General features: G+C 43.8%; 1 protein-coding gene across 12 annotated transcripts in view; it reads left to right on the top strand.

Annotated features, from left to right (window-relative positions):
- Positions 1-18,976, top strand: part of CBFA2T2 (CBFA2/RUNX1 partner transcriptional co-repressor 2) — a 166,136-nt gene extending 147,160 nt beyond the window's left edge. For 9 of the 12 annotated variants that reach the window (XM_058562912.1, XM_058562913.1, XM_058562902.1 and 6 more), the window contains 3 exons: positions 5,210-5,278; positions 8,408-8,598; positions 14,130-18,976. In XM_058562912.1, the coding sequence (XP_058418895.1) occupies positions 5,210-5,278; positions 8,408-8,598; positions 14,130-14,429 (560 nt within the window). In that variant the 3' untranslated portion in view covers positions 14,430-18,976. Of the gene's footprint in view, positions 1-5,209; positions 5,279-8,407; positions 8,599-13,957; positions 14,007-14,129 lie in introns of all 12 variants that reach the window. The other 3 variants (XR_009222916.1, XM_058562914.1, XM_058562903.1) reach the window with 3 other exon arrangements.
- Positions 18,977-19,580: the final 604 nt, after the last annotated feature.

Genomic DNA, 19,580 nt, shown 5'->3' with positions numbered 1-19,580 from the left:
GCATCATTTAAACATTACTGTGGGTTACTCACTTCTTGGGGATTTGGGATTGCTGGAAGTGTTCTCTTTCTTAATCTGGAGGTTTATGGGTGTTCACTTTATAATTTTTCATTAAATTGTACGTTAGTATTTTTATGAACGTTAGCCACCTAATATTTTGCAATTAAAGTTTAAAAAAAAGAGGGAAGAAACTGACTCAGCTTGAGAATGAGAGTCTCCTAGGTGTTTAGAACAAATACATATTCCAGGCCTTTCCCTGGAGATTATGATTCAGGGACCCAGGAATCTGAATATATATGTTTAATGAGTCCAGTAATCAGACGGTCTTGGGAAAGCTGCCTATAATCAAGCCCACAATTGATAAGCCCTGTCCACAATCATGGGGCTTTCATGAAGCTTTTTAGTGTCATGTATTAGCAAACAGTCAAGGGGGTGACCAAACTCTCAGTTAGGAAAGCCTCTAACATTAAAGATGGAGACCAAAATAAAGAAACAGAAATGGGAGTTAACAGCAGCTTTTCAGGGAAATATATTGTTAATATCCCTGGAGTAAAAATGATAAGAAAATTAGAGGATCTATCAAACTCATATATCCAAATCATATGAGTTTCAGAAACAGTGAACAGAACAGAAAGAGAAAATAGAATAGTTACTGAAATAATTCCAAAAAATTACTTAGAACTGAAAGACAGTATTCCAGGTTGAACTAGTCTACTGAGTAAACACAGTGGAAGAAACAGACTTATGAGTTAGCATCATTGAAAGTTAGAAGACAACTCTGAAGGAAAGTTATTTTAACTTAGAATTCTGTACTGAACCAAAACAATTAAGTGTTAGATTAACAACCCAGAATTTTTAGAAAAATGTACCTCCCATCTACCCTTTATCATGGTGTCTACCACGGTTGGATGGGATTTACCCCAATGCAAGAAGTAAACCAGAAAGTGGAAAGAGAGAAAGAGGGAAACCCTACGATGGTGAAGGAGGAGCCCAAGCAACAGTGGTACAGCAAGCCTGGAAAGCAGCCAGTTCAGACTGGAATAGCCCAGAAGCTTGCTAGAGATTTCTTTAAGAAAATGAAATTTATAAATATTTACACAATAGGAAGAGAATTTGAGATTGGATTAGAAATAATTACATAAAAAACTTAGTGCATGAATAAACAAGGCAATTATTCACTCTGAGAAAAACGAAAACTTGTCAAGGAAGATAAAAAGATTCATAGAATCTGAACCTCCTGACTCAGCTGTGATTAGCATTTACAAGGATGACTATTGATGTAGCAGAATTTGGGTATATCTCTATTTGGGGGCATGGAAGAGGAAGGAATTGTGAAAGTGTGTGTGGTGGGGTAGGGTTGGGAGTTAAAAGAGAAGGAAATTATTTGTTACTGAAATGGCTAGTCAATCAATAATATCTGCAGCTGAAAAAATCAAGATGTAGCAATACCGGAAGGAAGAATCAGCTAAAAAAAAAAAGACACTTTACCGTTGTTACAATAGAAAATATACATGACCTACAGAGAAGTGAATGTCCTAGTGTGGTTTGGAAGACCTTTACCATGAAGGCTGGGTTCTAAGCTAGGTGCGTTTCTTAGTGGTTAACCCTGGGTGCCCATTAGAACTCACCTGGGGACTTTTGGGAAACTCCTAACGCCCGGCCCCACCTCGAGATTCTGATTTAATTGGTCTGAGATGGGACCTGGGCTCCCAGAGTTGAGAACCATTCCTTTCTCTACATTACCATTTAATTTTCAGAGCAACCTCATGAGGTAAGTATCTTTTTTTTTCTGTATGGCTTATTGCAGAAAGTACAGAAACATATACAGAATTTACTAGCTCATCATTCCAACTGAAGAATTTTGAAATGTATTTGAGAATACTGTATTACAACTTTGTATTGATTTCTTTGAAAACGTATTCATTCATGTTAAGATCATCTCACATCATTAAAGATTTTGTAAACATAATTTTAATAACTATACAATATTCTACCATGTAAATATACTACAATTTCCTTAAGCTATTCCTGTTGCTGAACATTATGTTTTTTTTCTTATTTTGTTTTTGTTTTTCAGTGAGAAATGCAATTTTTAAAATCAGTCTATGTAAGAATTTTTCAGATAGCTTGCATTTTTCCTTTAGGATATATTCTTAGCTGTAAAATAAATGAATTGTGGATATAGGCATTTTTGTTCATTTGATCTTGGTTTGTTTTGATGGCTAGGATAGCTAATATTTATGGGGTCAAATCTGTCATTTTCCTTTATGGTTTGTTCCTTGACCTTGATTCCCTACCCAAGGTACAATAAATTTCATTTATATTATATTCGAATTTTATGTGTTTGATTATTAAATACATAAATTTAAATTTTTCCAAGTAGTTTAAATTTTCCTACCATCAATTAATGATACCCATCTTCTATCTATTGAAATGATGTAATTGTCGGATGTTACATTTTATTAAATACTTCAGTCTGTTTCCTTCATTGTCCTTCTGACTATATTAGTTATCACTTTTGGTAATAATAGCTTACTATGTTCCAGCCAGTGCTAAACCTTTTAGATGTGTTTTCAAAACTGCCTGTTGAGATAAAGGAGATATTATATTCTTTTACAGATGGCAAAACTGAGGCTTAAATAAGATAAAAAATTGGCCAAAGTGATCATATAGTTAGTAAGTCAGGATTGCAAGTGTGACATTCCAGAACCATCTCACACACTTGGTGATTATGTTACACTGCATCAATATAATATCAAACTTTTAATTATTATAGCTTTAGAATGTGTTTTAATATCTGGCAATGTTAGATCTACCTTGTTTTCTTGGATATTTTAATTTGTTTATTCTTAAGTGGAATTTTTTTTTTTTTCAACAAAAGAATTGCATTGTAAAAAGGTCAGGCAATACAGAAACATATAAATTGTGAAAATCTTGCCCGCACCCCACTTTTTCTCTCCTGCTCCCCTAGGCTCACTTATTAGCAAATTAGTGTGTTCCTACAGAATTTCCTGTGCATATATTTAAAGTAAATTTTTCCCAATTTTTTATTTTGAAGTTTTTCAAACGCATAGAAATGTTGAAAGAGGAGCACAGTGAATGCCCATGTGCCCTGTACCTAGATTCTTCAGTTTTACACGTTTTGCCACATTTGCTGTATCCCCTCATAGATGGGTGGGTAGGTAGGTACAGTCTCCCCCAAACCATCACGACACTCATGCTTTAATGCTTCATCCTGTTTCTCCTAAGAACTAGAGCATTCTCCTGCATAACTATTAGTTCCCCATTTCTGACCCATTTATTTGTGTTAATGTGTCTGGCCTTTCATTTACAGTAGCCTCCAAGACTCTAGTTTTCTTAGTGAACCAGCTGAAAATCTTGACTTCTCTTTCTGGGTTAGATACATGAAAACAGTTACTCTGGCTTCTGGAAATACCATGAAAATGTCCCTGGCTTCCTGGTGTGTCCTGAGTAAGCCGAGAAATTCTTTAGGGTCAAGTGCATCTCACCTTTTACAGCTGTCAGAGAAATAAAGTGCTGAGGACTGGGCACGTACAAAGGATGTAACCAAGGGCGTATTGATGACTGAAGTGAAGTGGCTTTTCCTTAAGTTGGTCAAGACTTCTCCATGTCCCCACAAGTAAAATAGTGTTTTTTCTGCCATTTAACACCAATGACAGCTCATCTACACACTCCAACTCTTTTTCTCACTGGTTTTCCTTATTTGAGACTCAGTTGAAATTGATCCACTACCTTCTTAGCTTGTATTACTTTGCCTCTTCTGGTCCTAGATTTTTCCCTGTATTTATTTCATGAATCTCATACTTGAGATTCTAGGTCTTTGACAAATGGCTGCGTGAATCAGGAACCTCACCTATGTTGAAGAGAGCCCTGCAGTTTTCTTTTTACAGGCAGTAGTAGTGGCACCTCCTAGAGAGCCCAGCATTCCAGAAAGTATTAATACTATCAAAATTTTAAACCTACGACATTCCCTTTCTGGGGTGATGAAAATGTGGAACTAGATAGTGATGATGGTTGCACAACATTGTGAATGTACTAAATGTCACTACATTATACACTTTAAAATAGTAAGTTTTTTGGGTGTTTTACATGATTTAAAAAAAATCTCATTATCCCCAAATAACTCCACGGGATACAGAAGTAGTTTTTTTGTGCTGATAGCTCTTGGAATAGGAGAGATTCCTTCCCTATCCAAGACCAGTTTACAGCCAATTCCTGGGCATTCTCATGAGGACTAACCATTTTTATAAAGCTCCTCAGGCAAACATTTCATGCCAAGCTGGCCTCCCCTGCCACACTGACTGTTCCCCTGATTCCTCTTTGCATCATGGGTTAGTAAGTGTTCAGAGCATAAAATCTACTTTTCAGATTAGCCTCAATAGAGCATAAGGAAATGAGGAAGTCAGCTGGCACTGACTCATTGAAAAAATTTCAAATTACCTTAATTAGTTTTCACACTTTTTAAAGCAATGGAACCATTTCTTATAAAATATTATATCTTATAATCACAATAAACGTATATGATAAGTCACTCTCACCCCTGTGCCCTTCCCAGCCGTCCCCTTGGGTGTCTCTGGTGGTACATTTGAAATACACTGTTCGAGATTGGAGTATTTTCTTTACTACTTGCTTATTTGTTTGTTTGTTTGCTTATAAGCATTTTAAGAAACTTTAAAAGAAACCTTAAATTACCTGTTAAGGATTCAGAGTTGACAAGAAACAAAAATCACATTCCCTGACATATCTACAGAGCAGTTACCTGTGCGTGATGGAGACCATTAAATTGGATATGGACACACAAACCTATATACACATAAATTTTTATCTCTAGTTATATTTTAGGGAGTACCTTAAAAATACATACATGTTCATAAGGGAAAATAAGAACATATAGATAAGTAAAAAGAAGAAAGGGAAGATCACTTTTAATCTCACTACTTTGAAATACTGTTAATATTTGAGGCATATGTGTGTGTGTGCGTGTGCACATGTGTGTGTTTTAAAACTAAAAAGTGTACTATTTTATAATCTGTTTTTATCCCTTATTGAATATTTTTTGCACTAAATGAGCGTGTATGTTTAAATCTTTCTAAGTGGTGAATGAGAGGTCTGATAAATTTTTCATAAAAATAAAACATGTCAACTGTAGATAGCTTCTGAGCCTATGCTGTTTATCTCTCTTCTGTAGATTCTCAGCGGGAATTCAACAGTAGGCCAACAACGGGATATGTACCTGTGGAGTTTTGGAAAAAAACTGGTATGTGTCTGTCTGCTTATAGGTTGCATGTACTCACTAATTTGTGTGAGCTTGGAGCGCTTATTTGGGGGGAACAGTGGTTTTCTCATAACTTCCTCCTCATAGAGCTCTAGGCTCCTGCCTCTCCTCTGGCTTTCCCACACAGCTGGCCTGCCTCTCATGTTACTTTGCAGGTCAGGAATTTGGAATGATTCCCTATAGTCCGTGCCAGTCGCTTTCACACCCTTCTACTGGGTCACACCGAGACATTAAGTAACTAACTTTTCTTGCCCTATTTATATGCCCTGTTTCTGGGCGTATAGCTTAATTCATTTCTGCCTGTTCTCCACATTAGAATTGACACACACTGTTGACACGCTACCACATTTGGTTCATTCTGCTCCTCCTTGCACCTTCACTGTCCCTAGCTTCATCGAGACTGTTTTTGGTTGACCTCATTTTCTACAAGAATAGAGGAGGGTGGGGACTGCCTGTCATGGTAAGATAGGGGATTGAATTAACCTCACGCCCCTAAGATTTCCCTTATCCAAATACTAGCCACCTTTTCCTTCTTGCCACCCTTTTTCAGTAACATTTTTTTTAGTCCAGTACAGATTTTGGTTTTTGTCCTAAGGTAAAATTTACTTCTACAAAAAAGCAAATACCTATCATTCATAAAGACTCTTTCAAGAGCCTCCAAACCATAATAAGCAAAGGGACAAAAGATATGAACAGACAAATTATGTTATGAGAAGTACAAATAAACATATTGCAAATGTTTATTCTCACTGGCAATCAGTAAAGTACAAAATAAAGCAACCTTAATCAGTTAGCTCCCAAAGTCTTTAATACTCAATTATTGACATATTTTTAGAGGATCCTGTAAATGACACTAAATAATTCATCAGAGGTTTAAATATGAATTTATTGTGTTACTAATCATGAGTACATACAAATTCTTGAAATGAGTCCTCACTTTCATGCTTTTGAATCCTTCCTTTCAAAAGTGAATGATCCAGACTTAGACACACAAATTGTTAAAGAGGCAGCAGTGTGTATATATACACACAGCAGTGCGTATACACTATTTTTAGTATATTCTTGGGGCAAGGAAGAGGCAACCTGGGAAATGCCCAGATATCTGTGAATGGTTATGTGAATTTACCATGTGACACCACTGCAAAATATTATATTACCATTAGAAATAATTTTGAAAACTACATAGCAACTTGGAAAAATCTTTGCAGTTAAAAATGGGGAAATGTATATTATATTATTGAGAAGTGGAATAGAATTGTGGGAAATGAAGATAGCAATTGTTAAGGTAGAGAGAAAGATTACCGTGTACAAGATCTCCTTGATAACTAGTGATTTTCCTCTTGGGAGGTACCTTTGGTTAACTCTGGTTAAAAGCCAACCTTTGGTGTTAGGCCGGCTAAATTTGAGTCCTTGCTCTGCCATGGTGCCATCTGTGACCCTAGATGACCTTCAGCAAGGTAATTTATCCAAACTATGATTCTTATTGATTGATCCTTAAACTGAGAGGGTAAAATGTACTTCAGGGCATTATCATGTTGGCTCAATAAGAGACACTTAAAACTTACCTGGTAACTAATAAGAGGCTATGAAGGGTAGCTGTGGTGGGCCAGTGGACCTGTGTGGACACCAAGAGTAAAGGAAGCATGGAGTTCAGTGTCAAGTCAACTCAGCATCCTTCTTGGCCTTTGGGTGAAAACTTTTCTTTTTTTCTTTCTTTCTTTTTTTTTTTTTTTGGTGAGGAAGATTGGCCCTGATCTTCCTGTTTTGGTTGAGGAAGATTGGCCCTAAGCTAACATCTGTGCCAGTCTTCCTCTATTTTGCATGCGGGTTGCCTCCACAGCATGGCTTGATGAGCGGTGCATTCATTGGTCCACACCCAGGATCCGAACCTGCGAACCCCGGGCCGCCAAAGCGGAGTGCACGAACTTAACTGCTACGTCACTGGGCCGGCCCCCTTTCTTTTCTTAAGGCTGGAACGATAAGATGGAAAGTTCTAGGATGGCAGCCTTGAACACTCTCTTTAGACCTCCTTTGAGCCTGGGCCATGTGCAAGAGCCAAGCAGTAAGGGAGTTTCCTTAGGCTTCTGGGTTGTTCAGTCTTGTGGACTCAGGAGGGAGGTCATTCACATTGGGACTTAGGGCCGAGGCTCAAATACATAGAGTGTGTCGTTGGCATGGCCATTCTATGGAAACCAAGCAGGGTAGTGGTGATGGGAGGAAGTGGTTAGGAACAAAGTGAGGTGATGGTGACTGGACCAGGGCTTTGAAAGCCCAGGGCTCCTGGCACCTGCCCAAATCTGTATCTTGAGCCCATGTTTCTCTGTTGAGTTCAGTTTTTCCTATATTCCTAACTGCCTTCTGGTCATTTGTACCTGGATACCCCAGAGGCACCTTAACCTTCTCACTTGCCTCCACACCAGCATTTTATTATTATCTATTTCATTGCATATCACTGTTCTTCGCCTTTACCCCCACCTCCAGACCCTTAGATGCTACCAACTCATTGTGCCTCATCCCCTCTGTGCCACTTGCTTCTGCCTAAATTCAGAGTCTCTCCTGTTAGCTAGATTATTGCCCTAGCTTCTCAGTTGGTATCTCTGTCTTCAGTCTTTTTTCCTTGCATGGAACCCTGTAGGAGTTCACGTTTTCTTTAGAAAAAGGGCCAAATTCCTTAGCATGGGATGCAGTACTTGCCAAAAATTATTTCTACCTACCATCTCAACCAAGACACATTTTCTTGATCCTCCCTTGCCACTTGTAAAGCTGATTACTTTTCACCTTGGAACTCTTGTCTTATACTGACATATGTCATGGCACCTAAGCCATCTTTATACTTGATCACAAACAGTTATGAGAATATGGACTGGATCTTAGTCACATAGGTATCCCCAGCCCCTAGCACAGTGCCCACCTCCATCTACATACCCAACAAATGATTGCATGAGTGGACAAGGGAGTATAAGAATAAAAGTGAATGCATATGTCATATGTTCATCCTTGTGTATTTTTAGACAAGTCATCTTGTTTCAGCTCTGTTGCTTCTTAGAAATGGTGTGAAGTGGGAGGGAAAAGATTTCTCGGCCAGTTGATTTTATTGTCACTTTCTTCTAGAAGAAGCTGTGAATAAAGTGAAAATTCAGGCCATGTCAGAAGTACAGAAAGCCGTTGCTGAGGCAGAGCAAAAAGCCTTTGAAGTGATTGCAACAGAGAGAGCTCGGATGGAGCAAACCATAGCAGACGTGAAACGGCAGGCTGCAGAGGACGCCTTCCTCGTCATAAATGAGCAGGAAGAGTCAACGGAGGTCAGAGCTCTGTTAGCCCTAGGGGCTGGGGCTGGGGCAGCTGGAGTGACCAAGCCCTCTGCTTCCTTCTCAAGTGCTGGGTAGTAAAGCACAACAGTTTGCTCTTGAACTAGATAATTACCATTTTTATTCAGTACCAGAAGAGTTTTGTTCCTCAATTATTATATTATGTTCTTATACATATTGGCTCATAATTGGTTTAAATTTTGAAAACTCACCCTAAAGACAGAGTTTGTGGAACTGAATGATAATGATGACCACCATTGACCGAGTGGGCTTTCTGTGTGCCAGACACAGAGCTAAGTGTATATTGTCTTTTTGATCCTCACAGTGACCCTAAAAGGTAGGTATTGTTAGATTCCGATTTTATAAATGAGGAAACTGTGGCTCAGGGAATTTAACTGACAATCCCACAGCGCTGACGTCAGGGTGCAGGAGTGAGGAAATGCAGGGCCCTGTAGCATCCAGTCTGTTTACAAATAGGATAGGTCTTTTATGGACTGAAATGACAGATCTGGCAGACCTCCCCAGCTCTCCCACACCCAGGGCCCAGGACTTGGTGATGCTTCTGTACAGGACACTCTTGTACCACGATGAGGACAAAAATGAACTGACTGGAAAGAAAAAAGCATATGACAAAAACATCGTAACAGTCCTTTTGGAATGGTAATGAAATTTTTCTGTAACTTGTATTTTAGTATTTTTCAGCTTTAAAATAAACTCCAGGGGCCGGCCCCGTGGCTTAGCGGTTAAGTGCACGCACTCCACTACTGGCGGCCTGGGTTCGGATCCCGGGCGCGCACCGACGCACCACTTGTGTGGCCATGCTGAGGCAGTGTCCCACATACAGCAACTAGAAGGATGTGCAACTATGACATACAACTATCTACTGGGGCTTTGGGGAGAAAAAGGAAAAAAAAAAGGAGGAGGATTGGCAATAGATGTTAGCTCAGAGCCAGTCTTCCTCAGCAAAAAGAGGAGGATTGGCATGGACGTTAGCTCAGGGCTGATCTTCCTCACAAAAAAAAAAAAAAAGCAAAATACTTCATAAAAAAAAAAAAAAAGATAAACTTGAGACCTGAAACAAGCCAGTTTCTGAAAGTAGATAGATCCCATCTACCAGTTGAGAGATCAGCTCTCTTGGGGACATTCTCTTGAAGTTATAAAGAACTGGAGTTTTTTGTTGGCTTGTTTTTTTAAACAACAGAAATTTTATTTTCTCATTCTATTTAAATGATCCCTTTCTTTTTTCTTTTCTTTTTTTTGTGAGGAAGATCAGCCCTGAGCTAACATCTGCCAATCCTCTTTTTTTGCTGAGGAAGACTGGCCCCGGGCTAACATCCATGCCCATCTTCCTCCACTCTATATGGGACGCCGCCACAGCATGGCCTGACAAGCGGTGCGTGGTGCACGCCCAGGCTCCGAACCGGCGAACCCCAGGCCGCCACAGCAGAGCGCGCGCACTTAACCGCTTGTGCCACCAGGCCAGCCCCTAAATGATCCCTTTCAATATAACAATGCCAAGCATGGCAATGTGAAGATCAAATGCCTAAATATCATGTGGCCATCACAGAAGAGGTGGAAAAATTCCTATTGTAGTGCTCCAACAAAGACACTGAAATGTGAGGAAATAGTTCCTTTAACCCTCCCCTTTTCCTTCTCCCCTCCTGCTTTTTCTTTCTTTTTTTTTTTTTTTGTGAGGAAGATCGGCCCTGAGCTAACATCTGTCACCAATCCTCCTCTTTTTGCTGAGGAAGACTGGCCCTGGGCTAACATCCGTGCCCATCTTCCTCCACTTTATATGGGACGCCGCCACAGCATGGCTTGACAAGCTGTGCATTGGTGTGCGCCCAGGATCTGAACCCCCAGCCAATGCAGCGGAGCTCGCGTACTTAACTGCTAGGCCACCAGGCCAGCCCCTCTCATGCTTTTTCTTTAGAATTGTTTTTGAGCAGTGATATCTCTATTTCTGTTATATTTAATTCTATATTCATAGCCATCCATGTCAATATTTACCTACTTCTATATCTATATTTATCTTTAATTATGTCTGTCTCCAAAGAAGGAGTATAACATTTTGGCTAAGAGTATGAGTTCTGGATCTGGACCCCATGGCTTAAATCCCAGCTTTCCATTTATAGGATTGTGCTTTTAAGGAGTTATGATTTTAAACAGTGCACAGAGTGGCCTGCAGGTGAGGCACACACCAGCATCCATCCCAGCAAACTTTCTTTCCCAAACAGGGCAGGGATAGCAGAGCCGAAGCTTTGGGTGAGTTTGCGTTGAACAAGGAGGGCTGATTTCCCTCCATTTCATACAGAAAATTCTACTTGAAGTGCAGCAGGTGTCCTTGAAGCTTCTTGTTCATCCTATGAGAGGTGGTTTGGTATAGTGGAAGGAGCCCTGACTGGAGGGTAGGAGCCCTGAGTTCAGTCCCAGTCCCCCTCACAATGGCAGTGTACTCTTGAGGAGTCAGTTTCCTTCTCTGATGGTCAGCCCCTGTCCTGCTAGTCTCCTAGTATTTAGAAAGATAGAATTCGATCATGGCTGTGGAAGTGTTTTTAAACTGCAGTGCGCTGTGCAGATGGAAGGGATTTTGTTAGGTTGTGAACAACATACGTGTATAAGCTGTGGCAGCTCCTGCTCTTGCAGCACAGCTGCCTCCTGTGAGGCCAGACCCAAGCATCTCTCCTATAATGCCTGGGATGGAGGGATGAAGTGAGAGGTTCCCTCATCTCCACCACAGGGCTCTTTCTGTCCCCAGCCTGGGTTTCCTGGCAAACACAATGGGCTAGCAATTGAGTGTAAGATGGGGAGTCATTTCTCCTTTGGGCCAGATTTGCAGTAAGGTCAGGGAGGTCTGGGATTGGTTCCAGGGATTTTGACAAACCCCAGGTAGTTCTAGCCAGCTCTGGTGGTCTAGTGGTTAAGATTCTCACCGCCACGGCCCGGGTTCATTTCCCGGTCAGGGAACCACACAACTCATCTTTTGGTTGTCGTACTGTGGCAGCTGCATGTGGCTGTGATGCTGAAAGCTATGCCATCGGTATTTCAAATACCAGCAGGGTCACCCATGGTGGACAGGTTTCAGCGGAGCTTCCAGACTAAGACAGACTAAGAAGAAGGATCTGGCCACCCACTTCCGAAACAATTGGCCATGAAAACCCTATGAACAGCAGTGGAGCATTGTCTGATATAGCACTGGAAGATGAGAGGATGGCGCAAAAAGACCAGGCAGGGTTCTACTCTGCTGTATACAGGGTCGCTAGTAGTCGGAATCTACTCGCTGACACTAAAAATACCAAGCAGTTCTGATACAGGTGGTCCCCAGGCCATACTTGGAGTAATATTGGCATAAGCTGATGGTCCGTGGTTGACAGAGGAAATTCTGGAATCCCATTTCTGACTTCCCTAGCCAGTAACTCAGAAGGTTTATAACCTTCTCCCATTAACTACAAAGGGCTGTTTGCCAAATGTGTTGCTCCAGCTTCGAGGAATGCTGATTTGAAGGGTGACTACAACAATAAACCTTTATCTTATATCTGGCAAAAAGTCTCATGGTTAAGTCAGGGAAAAGCCACAGGGAAAGAGAATGTGAAAGTGTCCTGTTCACCCTGGCTGCTCTGACACTAACCACGTTGTTCCTGCGTTTCTATGATCCTGACTCTGGGAAGCTGTTTATCTTGTTTTATTGTGTCTCATAAATCATGAAATAAGCTATTTTAAATATAATGGCAGCCAAGGTGAAAGTACCAGTGGTTTAATACTCCGCCCCGGTTTGAGATGTACTTGCAGACTTGGGCAGAGGGAGTAAAGGCTCTCCCATTCGCCTGGGGCTGACCCCGTGGCCTGTGTTTCCACAGCAACCCCATCTAGGCAACAACTGAGTTCTTCCCCACCAGTGATAATGTTCTGCCAAAGCATTGTTTGGAGTCAGCCTATCAGACTCCAAAGTACTGAAATTCTCTGGAATGCAGTTTGCTGGAGGATCTGTAAATGTAACCTAAGAATTACTTCTGTCTCCTATTTTGGTCCTCTGGTGTTGGTGTTGACAAGTTTGGGCAGTCCCCAGAGTGTATTTCCTGAGAAGCCTCTTGTGTTAGAAGGGAATCTGCAGTCCTTCCTCATGTTCTTTGAAACTAAGCTTGTACATTAAGTATCGTGGAGTCAGGAGGTCTGGGTTACAGGCTTTGCGTAGCCACGTAATCATTTTATAACCTTAGGCAAGTCTCTGCCCACTGGCCCTCAGTGTCCCATCTGTGTAATACAAGAAGTGGGCTAGGGAGCCCTTTTCAGCACTTGTCCGTTGTTTTTCACTTGAGCAAGTGTCCTGGTTTCTTGGGGAATTGTGTCTTTAACTATAGGAGTGGTCAGGCCAGGCGTCGTGACTGGCTTCTGCCATTCTGGAGACCTTGGGGGCGAGGGACGGGGCGGGAAGGGTGGGTGTCCTGGCTACTCAAGTCCTTCCTGACACCTAAGAAAGCCTTGCCCCCTCCTGATAGCTTCACCTGGCAATGCCGTAAGTCTTGTCTCTTATAAGTGGGCCCTGGAGACCTCAGGTGTAGAACATTCATGTGTCCCAGCGGAGTCCTCATGGGAGCCTACAGGAAGGAGAGCGCCAAGGGGCAGGTGCTGGGAGCTGCGCTTGGTGGCTGCATTCTTCGTGATGCTGCTCTTCCCTAGTCGAGGGGGAGAAGTGCGCCATCATCTGTTCAAATACTGTTGCTACTGCTTCTTTCATGGCTGCTACTTCTAGCTCTAACCAAGCATCACTTGGCTGGTATCTTCTGTCGTAGAATTAGTGCATTCTCAGCTGGTACACTTCACCACCATCACCCCCGGAGGGTTTCTATTTAAACCCTGGCAATACCTGCCCTCCCTTTAGGAAAGTGCAGAGAATAGTGAAAAAAACTCCCTGACCTAGACCTCTGGGGCCCCCATACACAAGCCAGAGGTATCCCCATGATCCCCAGCCCACCTATGACGAGACACATCACTGGAAGGAGAATGGGCACAGAGGAAGTAGCACAACTACCCCCACTCCTGTTCACCCTTCTTGGTACCCTGGCAGGTGATTTTTTAAAAGATCATGTGTTGTCAGTGAAAACAATCAAGATGAGAAAACATTGTCTAAACACACGTGTTATGTGTGATCTTAGAATAGATAGCTGTGGTGGGGGGACCCTGGGACACAGTTTGGTTTGGTCACTGAGGGTTAAAATATGAGTCAAAACAGTGAGTCGCTGTCTCCAGTGGGAGGTGGGACTTCCAACTGCCCTGTGATGGTGCTGTGGGTGTTTTCACATACCCCTCATCTCTCTGTCCCGTCAGCCGGGTAGATAGTTTTCCTGTTTTGCAGATGAAAGACACTCAGAAAGCAGATAGCAGTAGAGGCAGGACAAGCACAGGTATGTGTAGCCCCAAAGCCCACGCCCCTCCCATACAGCCCCCTCTTCTCCAGTGCAGGTGACGAGTGATGACAAGCCTGCCCCACGAGATCCAAGCAACTAACCAATGCCTGTGTCTTGCAGAACTGCTGGAACTGTGGCCGCAAAGCCAGTGAGACCTGCAGTGGCTGCAATATCGCACGATACTGCGGCTCTTTCTGCCAGCATAAGGACTGGGAGCGGCACCACCGCCTCTGTGGTCAGAACCTGCACGGCCAGAGTCCCCACAGCCAGAGCCGGCCACTGCTTCCTGGAGGGAGGGGCTCCTCAGCCCGGTCTGCCGACTGCAGTGTGCCAAGCCCGGCCCTGGACAAGACCTCGGCAACCACCTCGCGCTCCTCGACACCTGCCTCTGTGACAGCCATCGACACCAACGGACTCTGAGCCCCAGACTCACTGCCCCCTGATGACCGTGCAGCATGGCAGAGCACTGCACGGGGGGGCTGCCTATTTGAACCACTGCAAGTGGCTTTTGGGTCATCAGCAAGCAGTGAAGTGGAGGCAGGAAGAGAGCAAGCCCAGCAAACATTGCTCCACAGCCTCTCTGGACATGTGCCCCAGTTCCCTTCTGTGTCTTTGGGGGAGCTAATGTGCCATTCTCTCTGCACACAGGCAGCTGGCTGGAGCTGCCTCCTCCGTGGCTTCCTGGTTTGTTCCTCTCCCAGCTGAAGCTGGCATGGCCAGCCCCTTTTCAATGTAGACGACCAGTTCCCCTCCCTGCCACTTGAGGCAGCACTGCCGAACGTGCCCAGCCAGGCTGGAGGCAGCTTACCCCATGCGTTGTCTGCTCCTCCGCCTTCTTCCCGCAGCAGAAGCCTGGAGGCCGACAGCACGCGTGGGAGAGGCCCCTCTCTGATGGGAAGTGGCCCTCTCATGCCGGACAGCTCCTTGAGCCCCATTTTCATCCTCAGCAGATGCCACTGATTGGCCCCCTGGAGACTTGGGCAGGCAAAAAGCAGCACTCAGGACTCCCTCCTCGACCCTGCTGTTCAGACTTGTTAAGATTCTCAGAAACCACAGGAAAGAAGTCACCATTTCAGTAAAAGCACCCGTAGTAATAAAAAATAAATAAAACTTCTGCCAGGCATCACAGATCATTTTGGACAAGATTTTCCAACTTGGCTGGCTACTTTAGTTTGGGACCCATTTTTTTCTCTCTTCTTTGATTTTGCTTGTGCAGAAAATGGTTTCCGGCGCATGGATTGGTCTGAGGGAGAATGAGACTCAATTGTGGGTAGTCTGTTCTCTCTGAGCATGTTGGCCAAACTAGTATCGTCAGGTTATTGAATGGATCATCTATTGGAAATGCAGAACCTTTTGTCACCGCTTGGCTGTTTGCACAGTCGTCTTGTTCTGTGTCCTTTGATCTCAGACCACTCGTGTCCAGATCACTGTGTGGATCTTCTTCCTGTGGTCTCTGTTTGGCACCCCGTAAGCCGCAGTTGTCCCATAGGATGTGACGTGGTGTGGCTAGGACTTCCTCACCAGTCAAGGCCTGGTCACTTCTGAGCAGCCTTCCTGTACCTGAAAGAATTCTTCAAACTTGTGGTTTCATGTCATTATACATACTAGATCGGTTTACCATTGGGCATACGATCTCAGTTTCCCTTCTCTTGTGTTGTTTGATACCTACCCTCTTTGGGCTAAGAGAAGTTTTGTGAAATGTGAGAACCATTTTGAGAGAGCCTGACCAATTTTTCTTCCTGTCTTCAGAGAGTTTTCCAGCAGCTTACATGGCTCTCCAAACATGACATCACTTATACCCCTTTGAAAATGTTAAGAACGGTCACGTGCATTCTTCCCTGCCATTCAGGTCTCCTTGGGAGCCCAAGGACCCTGACTTGCCCACTCTCCACCTCCAAGCCTACAGCACCCACTCGCCCCAAGGAATCATTTGGGGTGAGTTGGTTGGCCCTGCTCCTGCTGGCCCTTGAAAGCTCAGCTTTAGATGGCCACCTTCTGTGCACTGACCCAAGTGAAATAAAAGTTCTCGGTCCCATAAAGGAAAAGGGATCAGCATAGGTAGCATTGTCCTTGCAAATAGGTGTATCTTACTTTAAGAATCTTCAATCCCTGATTTACCTTACCCAAGGATTTTCTATCTTACAAGAAAACTCTGTATAAGGCACCTTTAAATTACCTGGATTTCCATTGCATAAAGTAGACCTAGAGAAAGACTAACAGAATAATGTTACTTTACTGTGGAACTCCTTAAACTGCAGTAGTTGGGGGGTGTCCTGACTTTTGAAATCAGTACCCCAGACAGGACTTGCCTATATTTCCATAAGATGTGGGATGTCCCATGAGGAGGTCGTGGAACCTGTTAATCAGTTATAGCAAGAGGCTGTCTCGTGGTGTCCTCTGGGTCTGTCCTCAGCTCACTGTCTTTTCATCGGCAAGTTGAACGCCTAGGCAGGTTCTTTAAATCTTCATTGACCACAAGACTAGCCAGAGTAGTTCGGGTTGGAATAAAGAGACAAAACCAACAAAATAACTCTTCATCAGGGCTTGGTGCCCATTTCTACAGCTAAAGTTTAGGTTGCGTGTGCAGGTCCTAGCCTACCTTTGTGGGCTGTGGTTCCAATAACAGCTTCGTTTTCAGAGGTTTTGTAATGCGGTTCCATTCTGCTTTGCTCATGCGCTACCCAGAGGCCAAGCTGAAAACCTGGGCAGTAATTCACACTGTAGCTCAGTTCTCAAACCTTTTGCTGTGTTAATTTTAGTCAGTTTCACACATAGGTTGCTAAGGTGTCTGTCCAAGACTTCCTATTTAGATGTAAAGAATCCCTTTCTCTGGCTCCCTCCTTTCTGAAATTCTCCAGCTCTCTGGTTGGGGGTGGAGGGGTGCAGTGGGGGAGTCCAGGTTTCCACTTGGTTTCAGTGTCTACTGACACTACCCCAGCTACCCAGTTTAGGGGTACAAGTTCAGGCTTCCCACCTTCATCTAGTTAGATTTAAAATATCTTAATATAATCAGGCTGCTTAGAGGACCAACCTTCATAGTTAATATTTAGGGGGACAAAAAAGAAAGAGGGTCTCAAAGTGGTGGTACTGAGGGTGTTGTCAGGGCAGTCACAGGCTCTTCAATGTTATCCTAGAACCAAAAGCAGATGTGACACGTGCCTACCCACCCTTCGGAGCACATCTGGAGGATGAGCCCAGTGCTCAGCATCGCCCACCGAGGGACACTGACGAGTGATGGGGCATCACTGTCCTCTGCCCGGTGAGGAGTGCTGGCAGGAAACAGAGAAGACCAAAAGTGGCCAAAACGGGAGCCATCTTTAAGTGTTCCAGGGATGCTGGGCCCAATCTTTGTATCTTCAGTTGCCGTTTGTGTCCCCACTGCCTGCACCGTGCCTGACTCCATCCAGTGCTGAAAACTGACTCAGGAAGAGGTTGGTTAATTCCACCTAGTCGGGAATAGGCAGCCCACCTTATAAGGTGTGAGCACTCCACTGTGGAGGGTCCCTGCCGCTCCAGGAGTGGGGCTCTAGCAGATCTGCGCAGGCACAGTCACGCGACCCTGAGGTCATAGAGTGAGTGGATCTTTTCTTAGATGGTGCTGAGTCATGTATGTCTCTCAGTGGATCTAAGTCTGGAAACAGGACACATCTACTCAGCTCGGTCTCTGTCTGGCATCGGCTGCAGTGTGGACATCCTTTGCCCATCCGAGCTGGTTGGTCTACCAGGAGCTCCTTGTTTCTTGATGTCTACATGAGCATCTTCAGCTTCTAGACAGAAAATCTACACTTTACTATGTATGGCCTTGTCCCAAAGTCAAATTGATCTCCAGTGCTGTCACCTGCTTGCAAAGGGTGTTGACCTTGTTCTGGTTTGTTCCAGAAGATATCTCAGCAGGTGGCTTTGACGGTTCAACAACACAATTGCAATTGTATGGTAGTGAGTTCTTCAGAATGAAAGCATAAATAATGACCAGGTGGCCATTTGTCCTGGAAACTGTAGAAGGGATTATGGATTGAGCAAATCATTTAAAATAGAACACATCTTGGGGGCTTTCTTCAGAACTGGTTTCCAGGCTCCTGGGTCAGTAGACCAAGCCAAGTTTCTTAAATTTGTTTTTAGCTATTTCAGAGAACTGGATGGTGGCATGTTTGAACCAAATGTAAGAAAAGCCAGAGGGACCTGGACTGTTCCAGCATGAGCCAGACAGACAGCTGTTGGGGAGGAGTCCTGCCCAGGGTGGGGTGGGGAGCTGGGCCAGCTGCTGAACAGGGCCCTTCCAACTTGGAGTGTCTGTAGTTCTTGTGAAACCAAAACATTGACTGCCTGCCTCTTTGCCCACGTGCACTGACATGCTCATTTCCAAAGATGATGGTGCAGGTGACCTTTTCCGTCGTGAGCCAGGAGAAGGTCAGGAGGCCTGAGGGCAGACCTTGCATTCCCCCCTTCCCCTCCACAGCCCCAGAGATGGCGCCTCCCCTGCAGACCCCATCTACTCAGGCCCACAGCTGCCCGGTGTACACTCGTTGATGCTTATACCAAATAGGGCATGTGTGGCTGGCAGGGACAGCCCCGTCCCTGGGTAGGAGTTGGCAGAGAGAAGCAGCAATAAGCATTAGGCAAATGGTTGAAAGTGCTGCTTGGCTGAGAGGCCTTCAGTCCACTTTCATGGCTTTCCAAGTTCCTGGTGAGGCTACAAAAGCCCCATCCATAGAAGAAAGCCAGTAATGTAAATAAATCGAAAACTAAGCCTCCAAGCGTGGTTTTGAAAGCGGATGATGAATGTGAGACCACCCACAGGATGCGCTAGAGTCCGGTTTTTCTGTGCTTTGTCATTTTACTCTGATAGGAACTTTTGTTACTTAATTCTGTGCATAACTTATTTAATGTACTGTATAAATGAACCAAAACTGTTAAATATGTATTTAGTTTGTTCTACTTAAAGTAGTCAATAAAAAGGCTATATTCCTTTTCTGACTCAGGCTGGAATGGGACTGGGAGGGAAGGTGGTCACTATGAAATGTCCTGCTGACAGGCTTCTGTGTCCCCTCCCGCTTCTTGCCCAATCTTGTGGGATAGGGGGGCTCCAGTGGTTCTTGCTGTGGCCTGAAGAGCTCCTGGGAATGAAAGCAGGAGATACTGCTGAGGAGACAGGTCCAGCTGCTGGATCTCTGGGAAGCCGGCAGGACGACCCAGGCCCGACTGGCCATGCCATGGACCTGCAGTCAAGTGCCAGCAACGTCTCACAGACCCTCCCAATTCCCTGTTAGCGCTCTTCTTCACCATTAAGTGATCTTTTAATAAGGAAAATACAACCACGGAAAGTTTGAAAAATAGGGTAGTGAGTGAGCTTGTAGGTACTTTTTTTCTAATAACTCTTATGTAGTTCCTTAAAAATTTTTAATGTTACCTGGACTTGTGAATATTCATTCATGTCCTCTTTACACTGATGTTAGATTGTAAGTTCACTGTTGCCTTCACATTTATTTGCTTAATGGTTGAATGATTTCATCGAGGCCATAATTTTCTTAACTCTTCACCTCCTGTTGGGCACTTGGATTGCTTTCAAGTTTT

This window comes from Diceros bicornis, chromosome 19 (assembly GCF_020826845.1).
Source record: "Diceros bicornis minor isolate mBicDic1 chromosome 19, mDicBic1.mat.cur, whole genome shotgun sequence".
NCBI classification, from domain to species: domain Eukaryota; kingdom Metazoa; phylum Chordata; class Mammalia; order Perissodactyla; family Rhinocerotidae; genus Diceros; species Diceros bicornis.
Note: the sequence above shows the minus strand (reverse complement) of the source record. Positions and strands in the feature narration are given on the sequence as shown.